The sequence below is a fragment of the Anguilla anguilla genome, chromosome 7 (genome assembly GCF_013347855.1).
Source record: "Anguilla anguilla isolate fAngAng1 chromosome 7, fAngAng1.pri, whole genome shotgun sequence".
Lineage (NCBI taxonomy): Eukaryota > Metazoa > Chordata > Actinopteri > Anguilliformes > Anguillidae > Anguilla > Anguilla anguilla.
Genome location: NC_049207.1, coordinates 24040325 through 24055831, shown reverse-complemented (window position 1 = coordinate 24055831; position 15507 = coordinate 24040325). Strand labels below are relative to the sequence as shown.

General features: G+C 41.3%; 1 protein-coding gene across 1 annotated transcript in view; it reads left to right on the top strand.

The window, feature by feature from the left end:
* Positions 1 to 15507, top strand: part of zmp:0000000660 (arf-GAP with Rho-GAP domain, ANK repeat and PH domain-containing protein 2) — a 126263-nt gene that overhangs the window by 90837 nt on the left and 19919 nt on the right. The window contains exons 21-26 of the mRNA XM_035427678.1: positions 287 to 499; positions 1573 to 1678; positions 5174 to 5321; positions 8605 to 8673; positions 14281 to 14355; positions 15066 to 15183. Coding sequence (XP_035283569.1) covers positions 287 to 499; positions 1573 to 1678; positions 5174 to 5321; positions 8605 to 8673; positions 14281 to 14355; positions 15066 to 15183 — 729 coding nt within the window. The remainder of the gene's footprint in view (positions 1 to 286; positions 500 to 1572; positions 1679 to 5173; positions 5322 to 8604; positions 8674 to 14280; positions 14356 to 15065; positions 15184 to 15507) is intronic.

The following is a 15507-nucleotide window of genomic DNA, read 5'->3' as shown; positions in this document are numbered from 1 at the left end:
GGTTAGCCTATAATTTATTCACTGCATTTTCATAATGCATGTGTAGATTTTTCATAAGCGCTGCATGGAAAGGCCATCATAGCAACATTAACAATTTATCATGTGATCATACATTACTGCATACTTCACAGCACACGTGAGAGTGCAGCGAGAGGCAAAGATTTTGGGGGGGGAAATTACGTATGCGTAGATGCACCTGCTGCATTTTTTAAATGTGTACATAGCCCTTTCATAAGCACTGCATAAGACTGTCATAAGCCATTGTCCTGGGGCTTTCCCTCTTCAGGCCTGTGCCAGGAAGGGGTTTATCAGAAGAGCGGTGACCCGGGGCGTGTGTCTCAGCTGCTGGAAAGCTTCAGGACAGACGCGCGGAGTGTGAAGCTGAGGGTCGGGGAGCACCAGCTGGAGGACGTCACCGACGTGCTCAAGAGGTTTTTATCCGGGACAGAAGATGCCTTGCTCACTAAGGAGCTCTACCCATACTGGGTGTCAGTGTTAGGTCAGTAACTCTATACCGATTAATCTAGGTGTCAGTGCTTGGTTTGTAGCTCAATATGGAAGAATCTTACATATGCATGCTGGGTGTCATTGTTTGGGCTGTAGCTCATGACTGACAAATCTTTCGTATATTGTCAGTGTTTAGTCTGTAGTATAGTGGAAGATCCCTCACTTCGTACATAATGTTGTACCAATAATGAATGATCAAAAGGAGGATATAAAGACTTCACACTGCATTTGAATTCCATTTACACATTTTTCAGTCCATATGGATGCGATCTGAATCCTTAAAAAGATGGGTTTAAATGTCCTTGTTTGTGTGCAAATAAAAAATTTCATAGGATTGTAAAAAATAATGCTTCCCCTTCAATCTCCTCTTAAGATCCCATCCCAGCAAGTACCTGTTGGACCACCATCGATCGATTTAACGCAATTTAGCGCTACGGTAGTAACTAGCGGCAGGACTATTCAGCGGTTGTGTAGTCTTGAACACCTCTACTGAACCTTTTGCTAGTGTATCGCTGTAGTGTCAGTCAGTGGTTTTCCAAACGCGGCACAATTGGACCATCGGCAGACCGCGATGGCATTGGCTGGCCGCTACTATGCAGCTAGTGAGTGCTGGTGGTTTACTGGCTGGGGTAGTTCCCCTCTACAGTCAACTATCTCATGGAAGATGGTGCCCTGATTTTTTGTATCTCAGACAAGTTTTGCCCCCTCATCTCCCTGCCGAAAAAGAGATGGCAATTACATAGATTGTCTTGTTTTTGGCGGTGATGTGGACTGTTGTGTTTTTGGCAGTGATGGGGAATATCGTGTTTTTGGCAGTGACATGGGTTAACATGTTTTTGGCAGTGATGTGGGTTGTTGTGTTTTTGGCGGTGATGTGGGTTATGTGGGTTATTGTGTTTTTGTTGGTGACGCGGGTTAATGTTTTTGGAAGTGACGTGGGTTGTTGTGTTCTTGGCAGTGTTGCGGGTTGTTGTGTTTTTGGCAGTGATGTGGGTTATTGTGTTTTTGGTGGTGACGTGGGTTAATGTTTTTGGAAGTGATGTGGGCTGTTGTGTTTTTTCTCAGACCTGGACGATGTAAAGCACAGAGTGGAGAAGTACAGGACATTGATCCAGAGTTTGCCCCATATCAACAGGACCACCCTGGCTGCTCTACTGCAGCACCTGTACAGGTAAAGGGGTGTCACGGCCCTTGCAGTGTATGTCATGATGCTTCTTCTGTAGACTGCTAAGTTACTGCAGATAGACATCCCACTGCATCCAGGAGCCATTTTATGGTGGTTGGAGTAGCCATGTAAAACAATAAAACTATTTTATTTTTATATATAGAGTAAGCCACATACACTGACACACACTCACTTACATAAACACACATCCATACAGTTCCATGAAAACTATCTGCCCCCTTCTTGATTTTATCTATTATTGCATATTATTTTCACACTGAATGATTTCAGATATTTTGACAAAATGTAACAGACAAAATGTAATTAGACAAAGGGAAATAGTAAACACAATTTTTTTTTAGCAATTATTCAATTGTTAAAACATGTTGTCAAACATGCATGCATCATCCATGTGAAAAATCGCTCCCTTAGTTACACAATCAACCAATTAACCAAAGTTCATTAATAATTAAATTCAGCTTATTGAATACAGCCAGACTTGATTGCAGCCTGCCCTGTTGAATCTAAACCTCAGTCATATTGAACCTTACCATCAGACTGAAATGATCAAATTTCTACAAGCCACGATCAAAGGAAATTCCAGAAGATAAAAACATGAGATATAAACATTGTAATTGTTACGAAGCCGAGGCCCTGGGATTCCACTGAACCGCAGTGAGAGCCATTATCTCCAAATGTAAAACATTTGGAACAGCGGTGAATCATCCCAGGAGTGGACGGCCTGTCAATATGTCTCCAAGGGCACAGTAACAGCGCATCCAGGAAGTATCTTAAGATCCCAGAAGAACATCCAAAGAACTGCAGGCCTCTCTAGACTCAGCCAAGGTCAATGTCCATGACTCCACAATAAGAAAGTGACACAGTAAAAATGGGATTCATGGGAGAGTAGCAACGTGGAAACCACTGCCAACCAAAAGACACCAATGCTCGTCTCCAGTTTACAGAAAAAAATGGCTGATCCCCAAGCCTTTTGGGATAATGTCCTTTGACCGCAAGTCAAAATTTGAACTTTTTGGACGACACGGTCCCATTATGTCTGGTGTAAAGCAAATACAGCATTTCACAGTAGGAACATCATAACAGTCAAACGTGCTGGTAGTGTGATAGTGTGGGGATGCCTTGCTGCATCGGGATCTGGACAACTTGCCATTATTGAAGGAATCATGAATTGTGCTCTTTGCCAGACAATTCTTAAGTGTAATTTGGTTATGCAGCAAGACAATGATCCAAAACACAAAATCAAGTCCACGTCTGAATGGCTGAAAAGAAACAAAAGGTTTTAAGGGGCATAGTCAACTTCTGACTTGAACGTGGTAGAGATGTGATAATGACCTAAAACAAGCAGTTCATGCTGGAAAACCTACCAATTAGTCTGAATTAAAGCAGTTTTGCAAAGTAGCAATGTGAAAGACTGAGAAGCGTTATTATAAGTACAAATTATAAGAAGTGTTTGATTGCAGTTTTTGCTGCTGTAGGTGGTGGAAACAGTTTATTGTTAGGGGGCAATGACTTTTTTCCCATGGTTGATATGGGTGTTTAACAACTTTGTTCTTAAAACAAAAGGGGGAAAAAGTGTCTTTACTCAGGTCCCCTTTGTTTACATTTAGTCTAAAGATCTGAAACCATTCAGTGTGAGAAAATTTCAATAATAGGGGAAATCAGGAAGGGGTAAATACTTGGAAAATCCTCTCACTTGCATGCACACATACACACATGCACACGAACACATACACACACACACACACGCACACATACACACACACTCACGCACACACACAGTGTTGAATAAAACCTGTGGGCGACTAATAAGAACAGGATGATGTTGGTAAGTCTACTGGCTTGGCAGTGCTAGCTGTTTATGTCAGGCCATTGACATGCAATCCTCCGTGTTTGTCATTTGTCATTAAAACCAATGATGAAATGCCACAATGCAAACATGCAGGCACGGCTCTCATTCTCCCACAGAATCTATATAAGCCCTTCATAAGCTCCTGAATGTGAATAACAATGACTGAAAGGTTTCATTTGAATGTTGATGACACCCACCTGCTAAACAAGAAGGGGAGAAAAGAACACATCGAAACACACACACACATAGACACACACACACACACACACACACACGCATGAAAGCACACACACAAGCACACACAGACACTGACACACACACACACACACACACACACAGGGTGTACGTGTGGTTGGTTTTTTTTTTTGCCCCACTGTCGAATTTATAGGACATAACTGTCCAAAGTTTTCATCCCTTTGGAGACCCTGCAAAGGTAACTGTGGTGACTCTGAAGTTGGGGACAGCACTTTGAGCATTTTCATACTTAAGGTCAATTGAACGTGTTCATTCCCAGGGTTCTGGATGCCCGTGGCACTCGGGCGCCGCGTTGAACAATGCTTTGCATTATGGGTATGCGCTATTTATGCCACGTCTAAACGACTGGCCGCTGTGCAGCTGGGCTATGATGATGGAGGCAGAAGACATTTATGGTGGGTGGTAGATGTAATTTACTACAACGCTTCGCCTCAGCACAGAGACTTCAGCTGAAAACAGACCCCGGAGACGGAATCCATTCCGTTTTCTTTGTTCATTTGCCGTGAATGGCAGATGGGATATGGCCGCCACTTTTTGCCAAATGATCTATTTAAGCTGGCTCTGATCATTTTCTCTCCCTGGATTTTTATCTGAAAAGGGACATAAAAAAAAGAAAATTACATTTAAATGATCCGGTCTCATATGAAAATTCTCTCCTCAATCATAAATATGGTTTTTAGTGTTTGCACGTTATGTCGTTGGGGGACTAATTTCTCCCCAATTTGTGTGGATCACTCACTTTTTTTTTGCTCTCCAGCCTAGGGATATTCTGTGTGTTCATCTGCTTTAATACTGCCTGTCTTGGGAAAATGCTCTAATCAAGGATCAAATGAGACTGCATATCTGAAACCTAGCAATGCCCTTGAATGGCCTCCATCTTGTCTTCATTCATTTTCAATTCCAGTTCCAGTTGAAGTTCCCGATGTTATATCACCTCTAACAGAGTTTTTATGGTATGAGTTCAATAGTCTAGAGTCACATGTACTCTGTCAGAGTTAGAAGCACTCTCAGAGTTGATTTTACACTAAAATGCAATCTACGTGTATGTAATATTACAGTCATGATTATTGTTATATATCGTATTATTATCAATTTCTCTGATACTAGCAGGGGGTATCACCAGGGATTTTGGGCATCATGAAAAGATCTGGCATTGGGCCCCACCACCCAGGGCCATCCCTGCACAATTACAGTGCAATTTTTTGAGGGCCCCTGCTAGTCTGGGCCTCCCTGTCATTGTCCTAGCTACACCCCCTGCCCCCCATACAGCACCACTAGCTATTTGTACTGTTTAGAGGCACAGGAAACAGTACAGGTATCCAGAATCGCTGTATGGGAAGGTGAGCAGTTCTATGTCCTCGCTCTTTCTGATGCAGGGTCCAGAAATGCTCACAGATAAACCAGATGCAGACTGGCCGCCTGGCCTCCGTCTTCTCCTCCTGCCTGTTCCAGACTGAGGGCCAGACCAAAGAGGAAATCCGTGTAGTAGAGGATCTGATCAACAATTACGTGGATCTGTTTGATGTGAGTGTTTTTTTTTTTTTTTGGAATTTAGCACCTGTCCTGGCCTCTAATTTCTGGGTCAGTTGAAGCACTTTTGATTTTGAAATGTAATTGATGTCAATAACCAATTCTCAACATGATTTTTTTTCCACAGAGGCCTGTCATATTGTAGTACTTTTAACTGCCATTGACAGTATCATCAATAATATCCAATATTATGTGATGTTATTCCAAATTTTTATCATCTCCGTTGGTGTTGTATTGCTATACTATAATATGGCCATGTGAAGCTGTACCTCGTTGACCATTACCTATATTTCCTGAGCTGTAAATTGAAGCTTTCTTTATCCTGAGGTTCTCTCGCTGCTTGTGCCTGGTTGTTCCGTGTCCATCTCTTAGCGCCTTGTAATGTGGGCGTGTAAGCATCCCACATTGTTTCTGATCCTTTTTATGGGTGTCTGCTCCTGCAAAATTGCGAATGGGGGCGTTGAATTTGTTTGATTGCGTAAATAGAACCAGTCTTGGTAAACTGGTACCCCTCCATATGTATTTTAAAACCAAATCAAAATATTCTATATTGAATAATAATTTTAGTATGGTTCAATAAACTGCTCAAAATGGCTTAGTAGTATCTCTATACCTTTACTCTCATTGAGAATGCTAGAATCTATGAATATGCAAATTGGCAATGCTTGCTGCTGTGGTCCCATGATATATAGTAGGCATGGCATCTGGATTTAAAATTAATTTCTTCACAAAACCCATCGACTTCTGCATGAGGTGCTGGAAGCAGTCGTCTTTAAAGTGTGCGCTACAAACATGGATTCCCTCTATGCTTTCAGGTACATGCACTTAATTTTTATGAACAAATTCTGCCCATTTTTTGTTTTGGAATGAGCTCCTTTGGTAACGCGTGGAACTAAGTTCCTTCAGTGGGATTGCACAGCCCTAAAGCTGTGCAGTCTGCCATGTTCAACCCACCAACTATCACAACAATTTCACTAACTAGTCAGCTGTCTGCACTGTTTCTGTTTACCACATTGCTCTTCTTTAATTTGCATATCTTTTCATTGTGGGCCATGATAGGTTTGACGTATTTGTGACATCACTAATTTTGCTCGTACATGCACATTTTCAACTCAGATTCCTGGAAATTATGGAGAAGCTCTCTTTCTATTGTGGAAGAATGGGAAAAAGACACTTCGATGAAAAATTCTTGAAAAAACCTCAGTCTCTATAGTGAAAGTCCTGCCTCCAAGAGAATTTGACAATTAAAAAGCACAATTTTGAGTGGCATGTGGACCTATGCCTGTTGTTAGGACCCAAAATCCACCTGTGTTACAATAACCAGTTTTACGCTACTGGACGTAACACAAAGCCACCTCTGCAATAACCACGACCTGAAAGGTGACCCAGCTGAGCACAAAGTGATATGAAAAACACTAGTGAGTGTTTATTGTACAGCAAAGCAGGGAGTTAGATATGTATATCCTAAATATGCTATTATAAGCATATATACAGGCACAGCACAAATTGCAGGATCTCATGGACAACTAGTGGACAGATGGGATCCACGCCATCCAGAGTGGTAACTGGTCCTCTTTTCCAAAAGTCCTTCCTCCAATCCCTCTTGGATTTTTCAAAGTAGGAAGCAGAGGGTAATCACTGATTATCCTTACAACCTGCACTTTCCTGTAAAATAACTTTCTATAAAAAGGTAACACAAAGGCTACAACCGGTGATTTAATAAGCGTGTTATAGAAAAGTTAGTAAGCACAGTAGTGACTATGTTGTCAGGATCGGCAGACCGTGTGTATAGCATTAACCAAATTTTGTAATGGCCCAAACTAATACATGTTCTGAGTCATTTCAAAGTTTATTTCTGTATGCCATTATGAGCTTTTTTATGATGGATATTGTATTCTTTATTGTAGGAGTCTGTGTAGCACAGTGTCATGCTGTATAAAAGGCTTGCTCGGTGAAGATTCTTTGCCTGTGGCTGGTGCACTACAGTGGTTTATGAGGGACAGCACTGTTTTATATATTTTTTTTTATTGTATTGTTTTTTATTCTTTTGCTGTGAAAGCTGCTGATCTGGGCTTAATCGAGCACAAAACCTCAGAACACTTTCAGCAACATGTGTTTTCACCGAATGAGCCACTGCAATTTGCAAGAGTGCCTGCAGGCATACAACCGCTCACAGCTGAGGTCGTAGAGGCTGTTGGAGTTACACAAAGTGAAGGAGGTGGTTAATTTAATTGATCTTTTTTTCATAAAATATGCCTGACCTGGAAAAATCCCCACAGCCCTCCAACTGGGTGTGCACTCTCTAGAGGTTTTAAAGGTTTAAGTCTGCTAAAATCCTATGTGAATAACTATACGGACAATTCCAAAAGCTTTGTTTGTCGTTTCTGTTAAAATTTTAACTAAACATTGTGCTGCAACAAACAGTCATCTAAATGACTTATCAATTATCACACTGCATTTAGGTAAAGTAAACTTACAGAGAACTGCTGAAAGTTATAGAATAGGGCCCAGTGGTGACTACTCTGCAGCACTGTATTGTGATGTAGGGAATTATATCAGTGCTGCACATGAAACATGGCTGTGCTGGTGTAGCGTGACATGGGGAATTATATCAGTGTTGCACTTGGCGTTCTAATGGGATTGGGAGCAGTGTGGGATGCTAATTCCTTTGCATGCCTCAGCTCCTTGTATTCAGTTTGGAGTATTCTTTTTCAAATCAGTTTGGGATGCAATCACTCGCATGACAAATAGCCATTCAGCGAAAGCAATGATAGAAAATTGCACTGAATATACGGAGGTCTACATAAAACAACCGAGATGTTAATTAGAACAGCACACTCCAGAAGATGCTAGTGCCTGCTCCTTTATCAGTTTGAAACACATTGACTTATTATTTCTTTTTTTACAATGGTCTTTCACTGCATTTCTCAAGCAATGAAAAGCAAATAATTTTATGAAAACAGAAAATGTTGAAAATGATTTTATTTAATTTATTTATTATTTTTTTGGTTCCTCCTGAATGCATGGGAGAGCTTTGAAAATCTATTTTAAAAAATGGCATACTCTGAGTTTGAGGCCAATATCAAAGTGAAGTTTCATTTTTAAACTAATTGAAATTTTGTAGGCTGGAGTTTTGAAGACAAATCCACTGTTAAGACAGTGCACTTGAAAGTGACTCCCTGCAAAGCTGTGATGGGCAGCCTGTGATACACTTATTCCTAATTAGGCAGTGTCTGTATCTCTAATAAATGAACCAGCGAAAAATTCTGTCTGGCAGGTTCACGAAGACCAAGTCAAGCAAATGGAAATGGAGAACGGTTTTATCACCAAATGGAAAGACACGATGGTAAGCGATTTTTCGACATGCAGCAAATTGATAAAGGCTTGAATCTTATGACTCACATGAATCATAGTTGTTTGACATGAACTATTGGTCTGAAAAATAGATCAGTGTTTTGCAATGGAAGATCTGTTTCATTTCAAAGGTGATCAAGAGGCTAGAATCAAAACTAGAGACCTAAAGCTCTCTCATACCTGTGTCGGGGAAATGACAATATAGCCTTACACGGGGCACCACTTCTGTCGGGATTATATTTCTATATTCTCACATTGGGCACCACTGATGTAGGCAAAGCGGTATAACCGCACAATTAAAAATCAGTCTCATAAAATTAGTTATCCAGACTATTCGACCATAAATTTGGAACTTCAATTAATAATCAAAATACAAATATTAAGGATCAAATAATTAAATCAAAGATTTAAGAGATAACCAGAAGGATGTAATTCTTGGATAGGCTATTGGATAGACTCAGATTCTCACGTTCCAGCAACATCAAAACAGACACAGGGTTTAATACAATGATTTATTAAACAAATGTACAAACAGAACATACACAAACTAATCTAAATGGGGAAACTTCTAAATACGGGAAGGTAGGGGTGCGTGTGTGTGGTTGCGTGTGCGCACGTGTCCCTTTGTCTGTGGACGAAAGGGGGAAGGGTAAACGGCGGGTGGTCGTGTATGTGTGGTGTACAGTGTGACCGGCGTGGCTGAATAACTGAGCTCAGCTAGGAAGGAGTATTGCTTCCGGTAGTGCCGGAGAGTGAAGCGTAACGTCAGCTGTTCAGCAATACATGCAACCAAGCTAGTTATTCGCCCACTACCGACTATACAATGAGTGTGGTGTTGTTAGGGTTGTGAAGTTAGTCGGGGAGAAAGAGAGAGAAAGACCATGCATAGGATTGTTTTCCTAAGTTTACATCGCCAGCGCAAATTACTATAAACAAAATGGAAACGCACAATGTCACATTAAACTCAATGCAGACTAAGCTAAACTATTGCCTGGAAAGTTTGCTCAGTCTTACTGTCCTGTCATGCAGGTAGCGGCCTCCAGTGGTCGCTGTGGGGTCCTGGAGAGAACGGTGTTGGCGTTGTGAAATTGTGGAGGTTTCCAGATGTGGGGTGACTTTATCTGTGCGTTTAGATAAATTGGTGCCTGCCGCGATCTTAGGCGTTCTGCAAGCCCTTTGAATTGGAGTTCTACAGAGTTGTGAGAACTCGAGTTAGGCCCACATGAGTTCCACAGTATGTGGGCACTCAAGGGGCAATGGGAGAGGACGCAGGAAGAGAGAGGGCGAAAAGAGAGAGAGTGATTACTGTCCAAAACTTTTATACCTGGTGGGGGGAGGGGGGACCTTCACAGTGGTGGAGTGTGACCAGTATCTAGAATGTGGCGCGCACTGATGATGTCATGGTGTCAGATGCGTTGCATGCTGTTAAAGTAATTTCCATTTCTCGGCACAGACTGACCGAGTGTACCTACACCTGCAATAAGGAAGCAATTGAACACACCTGGCTAATCAGAAACACCTGGTACGCCATTTGTCCCAAACATTATGATGCCCTGGGGCACTATTTATCAAAGATGTTGTAGTTTCTACGTGATGAAACCAAAATGTATTTAAGAAGAAACAAAAAAATACCCTTAAATATAATCAGAGAATGTGCACTTTAGCCACATGTGAATTGCATCTGGAACATTTAAACAATGGAAACTAATCTGCTGAATTATAATCTAAATATTATAAGTGATGTGTGAATGCTCTTTTGAATAGGTGAGTATACAGTGAATAATGACTTAAATAATTTAATGTATGAATGGATAATGGGAAAGGTAATTTTTTATTTATTTTATTTTTTTTAAAACCTCAACAAAGCAGTCTCTCCTCACGCACGCAACCTCCCCGCTCGGTTGGTGCCCTTAAATACGCTTGAGTCTGTGGATCAGAAATCCATTTTAAGGAAGCAGTGGATCTTGTGGAAGGGAGGCAGAGCAGATAATGGGTTTGCGGCCTGCTAACCTTTAGGGTTGTTTTCCCTGCTCAGAAGCCACCGCAGCAAGAAACACTTATAACCCAGATAACTGAAAAACAAAGTAACACAAATATTTGTTTTTGAAATATAAAATGATTTCTCATTTTTATATATACTTTTTTATTTTTCTAGCTTTTTTCACCAAAGCTAAACTCAATGCTTCCCCAAAAAACAAACAATGTACAATATAAGGTCAATACCCTGCTGCCTCCAATTGATGGTAACCTCTTTTTCAAGGGGAAAAATGTATTTATATATTTTCCTGCCATTTTCACATGGCTACAGTACGTTTGTGCTAAATGTGTGAAAGGTGTCAAAAGTTCAATTTAATCAGGCATCGCTCCGAGCGCAGAGGAGTGCCCTCTGTGCTAACAGGTTGTGGCCATTTGACATAACGTGCCCCTTTAATGTAAGCCACTTACCGGTTTTGCTGCACATCAAAAGGCACGTCCTTCCTAAAAGCCTTCGGGCTGCACCTGTTTGTGACGTCTGTGACTTGTATTAGCCTCCCTTTCATTAGCGCCCCCCACCTGCCTGCTTTGGACGTGTGCCCACCTGTTCATTTCCCCCCTGTTGCAGAGTCTTTCTCGGAGCCTTCTTTAAGTACGATGCCTTCCAAAACGCCTTCCGACAAGCGAAAGTCTCTCTCTGATTGCAGTGCGGGGGGAAGGCAGACATGGTATGGAGGGAGAGACAATTTAAAGTCTGGCAGAAATGCCGAGGCAAAGGGGTGTTTTATTGCATAGACAGCAAGTGACTGCGGTAGCAAATGAAGTTAGCCTGTTATGAGCAGATATGTTTGTTGCATATAGCATATGTCTGCTGGCTAATCAGATGATAGTTAAAAGATACAATACTCAATAATCAACGTACATATATTAAGTGCTCACACACACACACACGTGCACTCACACACACATGCACACATGCATGTACTTGCATGCACACACACACACACACACACACAGGTCTTTGCTTTTCTCATTTTCACCTTTGGGTTTCATGCCATGTATTTTTTTTTTAAAGAAGTTTAATAGTTCTGTCAGCTGGCAGTGGTGCCAGACAGCCAGAATGAGCAGTGGTGTGAAAGTTGAAAGATTTAAGGCTTTAAAAAAAAAAAAAATCTGTTCCCATGTTCCCCTTTGCCTGGCCCTGTGCCCAGCTGCTGCCAGCTCAGAGCTACACAGAAAAACAGCTTTTACCCTGCCATGCTGTGAGGCTTTTTGTATGGTCGTCACTAGACAAGGGTGAGCAGCTTTTTCAGTCTGGTTCAGAGGAACTGGGTGGGAGAGTGAATGAGAATCTGAGCTGCTTCTGCCTTTCTAATACAAAGTTCCATTATTCTCAAAAGCAAAGCATTTGAATTTGCACTAGTTCAAATTTCAGTAGAAACAGAATTAGTCGCAATAGAAATTTCCAGTAAGCAGTTGTTGCTGTAGTGGTTGTAGTAGTAAGCAGTAGTAGTAGCAGTAGTAGTGGTGGTAGTAGTAGTAGTAGCAGTAAACAGTAATACACAGTACTAGTAGTAGTAAGTAGTATCAGTAGTAAGTACTAATACTAGTAGTATTATTGAGTAGTAATAAGAGTAGTAGCAATAGTAATAGTATTTAGTCATAGTACTGCACTATTTTTGCACAATGTGCCATTCACTCCACCTTTCACAACAGTGATAGAAGCTCATTCCCTGTCTCTAATGTCAAAAGCAGGAGATTTGCCATATCACAAATGGCCTGGACTGGAGTCCTAAGAGCCGTCTGTGAAAAATCTGAATGTTCCCTCTATACATTCTGGCCACTCCGTCTCCAGGAAGCTGACAGACCCCCCCCTGAAGGGCCGTGCTTTTGCGCTAGCTTTTAAATAACGTGTATTGTTCTCACTGTCTTTAATTTCATATTTCCTCAAACTGCTGTAACAGGGTGTTTAAATGAAAGCTGATTGCCCTTTCTTTTAAGACCATAACTTGTTCAGCCTCGGAAGAAAAGGGAGAATCAACAGCATATTATGGATATGTACTGAGGAATAGGTTTCCTGTTCAAAATATTGCTTTTATTGTCTATGTTTATTTATTAATATATTTATATAATGGTAACCGGTTTTCTAGAATAAGTACCTCTTGTGGCATGCGTTGCCAATTAGTAGACCGATCAGTTATTTTGAATTCATTATTCTGCACTACACAGCTTTGCTGGCTGCGCGTGTGGGGGTGGGGTAGCCGCAGTCAAGAGCAGTTGCCGCAGTCAAACCATTTAGTGCTTTTGATTTCATGAACCTTTTCTGAAGATTGCTGAAAAACACCAATAAAACAGAATCATTAGCATACAAGTCTGCATTATGATTGACCTGCTACATGTAAAGCACTACATTGTCAATCTTCCTCTTGCATCTGCTGTGGCATTTAGATTTTTGCTGAAGGTATTAGTGAATGCTGTGGGTTTTGACACTGATGAATTGGCTGTGCTCCTTGCCAATCCTATGGATCCACATTAGTTAATCCTCCTTGGGTAACAGCATCTGCTGAATGCACAAATGTAAATGTTCACTGTAGATGGTGTACTGCAGAAGATCTTGCAGTATTTAACCCCGTACACTTTCCTGGGCTATCCACTGAAAAGTAAAGCAGGAGACAAAACACACCTCACCATGCTAAATGAATGGTTTCCAGGTATCACGTCTGTATGGACCTGTACTGCAGTATTCACTGGGAACATAGCAAAGCGTTGAATGCATCATGTGGATCTTTCAGTCGTTCAGTGTAGCTGACCCATTCAAGCAGTCAACCACCAAGCAGAGGGTGATTTCCACAGGTCGCTTCTCTCTTGGTTGGCCTGTTTCCATCAGATTACACATCAACGCATTACTTACCCTCAGCAATCTCCTACTAACCACTCAAAGGCCAGGGAAGATGGAGGCCCTGCAAAAACACAAGCCTAACATTTCTGCAGTGCTCTTGTGGCATTTCAGCTGTCAATTATCAAAATCTTATTTTTATTCCTCCTATTTTTTTTTTTTCTTATTCGTACAGTAACAGTGATGTCCAGCCCTTGTTTTTTTACGAAAAACAAAAGACTGCATGACGTGTTTTGGCTACAGGCTACTGTTTACCGTTTTATGCATGAAAGTTCTGAAATGTTCATTCCCTCCCTGCAGTAAGCTGAGCCCCAGATCTCTTTAATATATACTCACAATTGATGCAATCACTTGGGTTCATTCTGTGGGGCGTTGTATTTCAGATGCATGGTAACACCATGTAAGGCTCTCACAGTAATCTTTATTGTACGTTCACAGTGTAGAGCATAAACCTGCAAACACAGGTTTAGCATTTTCTGATGCAGATTCAGTGGTGAAAGAACCATGGTGGGTAAGGTGAGAGCGAAGAACGTACAGCACTATGTGCTTTGTTCAATTACAACCATACGTGGTAATTAATTCAATCAGGAAAGGTGCCCTGTGAAACGTTTAAACTGAGCGTGCTGTAATTCCAGTGTACTTTCAAACCGCTGAAATAAAACGGAGCAAGGTATTTTTAGGTGCCTGCGTGTTTTAACGAAGCCTGTTAACGTCGTCGTGCTGTTGCAGTTTTCGCCTGCTGGGGACCTGATATTTGAGGCGTACCTGGAGAGGAAAGAGCCAGAGAGCTGCTGCATAATCAAGGTACAGGATGACATTGTTTGTGTGTGAGTCTTTGTGTGCATATTTCTTTGTATTTTTTTCTTTTTTTTGGGGGGGGGGGGGAGAGTGGGGGGTGGTGGTTGGGGGTTGGGATTGCTCCAATAAGTGGGACTACAAATAAATCAAATAAGTGAATAAATCAAATATGTGCTGATTTAATGCCATTTTATCAGCATAAGAGGTGAGCCACTGGTTTATTTGACGCTAGTGATTAATTACTTTTCATAAATCCATTAGCAGTAAAGAATGCAGGTTTAAACATCTATGTTTACCAAGAGGGGACAACCTATATCCATCAAAAATGGGGACCATAATCTCAAAATATATTTTTTTAAACTAGACAGAAGATTTTGTTTTAAAATGTCCCCCGCTTGGTTATCAGGTTTCTTCTTTGTGCATGTGCAATGACACTACAGTCCCCATTTAGATATGCAGACAATTGCACCCACAGACATATACACACATGCACTCACACACACTCACACACACACACACATTCGCACACACACACAGTCAAATGTCACAAAGTCATCTCCTGACAAATTGCCTAATTTGCAGAAGTAAGTGTTATACATTGAACACATTAATGACAGTGAATATCTGGTGAGATTGCTTGTGTGGTGTGGTGTGCTGTGGGAGATAGCGGCTAGCGCTGAATCCTTGCCTATAACAGACGGTCCTTTGTGTGGAAGGTGTCGCCCACCATGCGGGCAGACGAGCTAGCCGACATCGTGCTGGAGATGCGGAACGTCACAGCGGATAGAGCTGACCTGTGGACCACGTTCGAGGTCATCGAGAACGGCGATCTGGGTACGAAATTACTGCCCTGAACATCAAAAGCAGCTCCAGGCTCACAAAGTAGCATATTTGCATTTGCATATGTTTTGCTTCTGAACAGTAAAAGCCAACTGTTTCCCTTTAGATTTTTATTAAAATGTAAGACTACTTATATCTTACTCAAATCATAATGCAAGTTCATGATGTATGATTTATGCCATCTTTTACTGTAATCTACAGTGAACTCCATAATGTTTGAGACAAATACATATTTTTTTCTTGATTTGGCTCTATACTCAATTTTATATTCGTAATCAAGCAATTCACATGGGTTAAAGTGCACATTCTCAGCTTTTA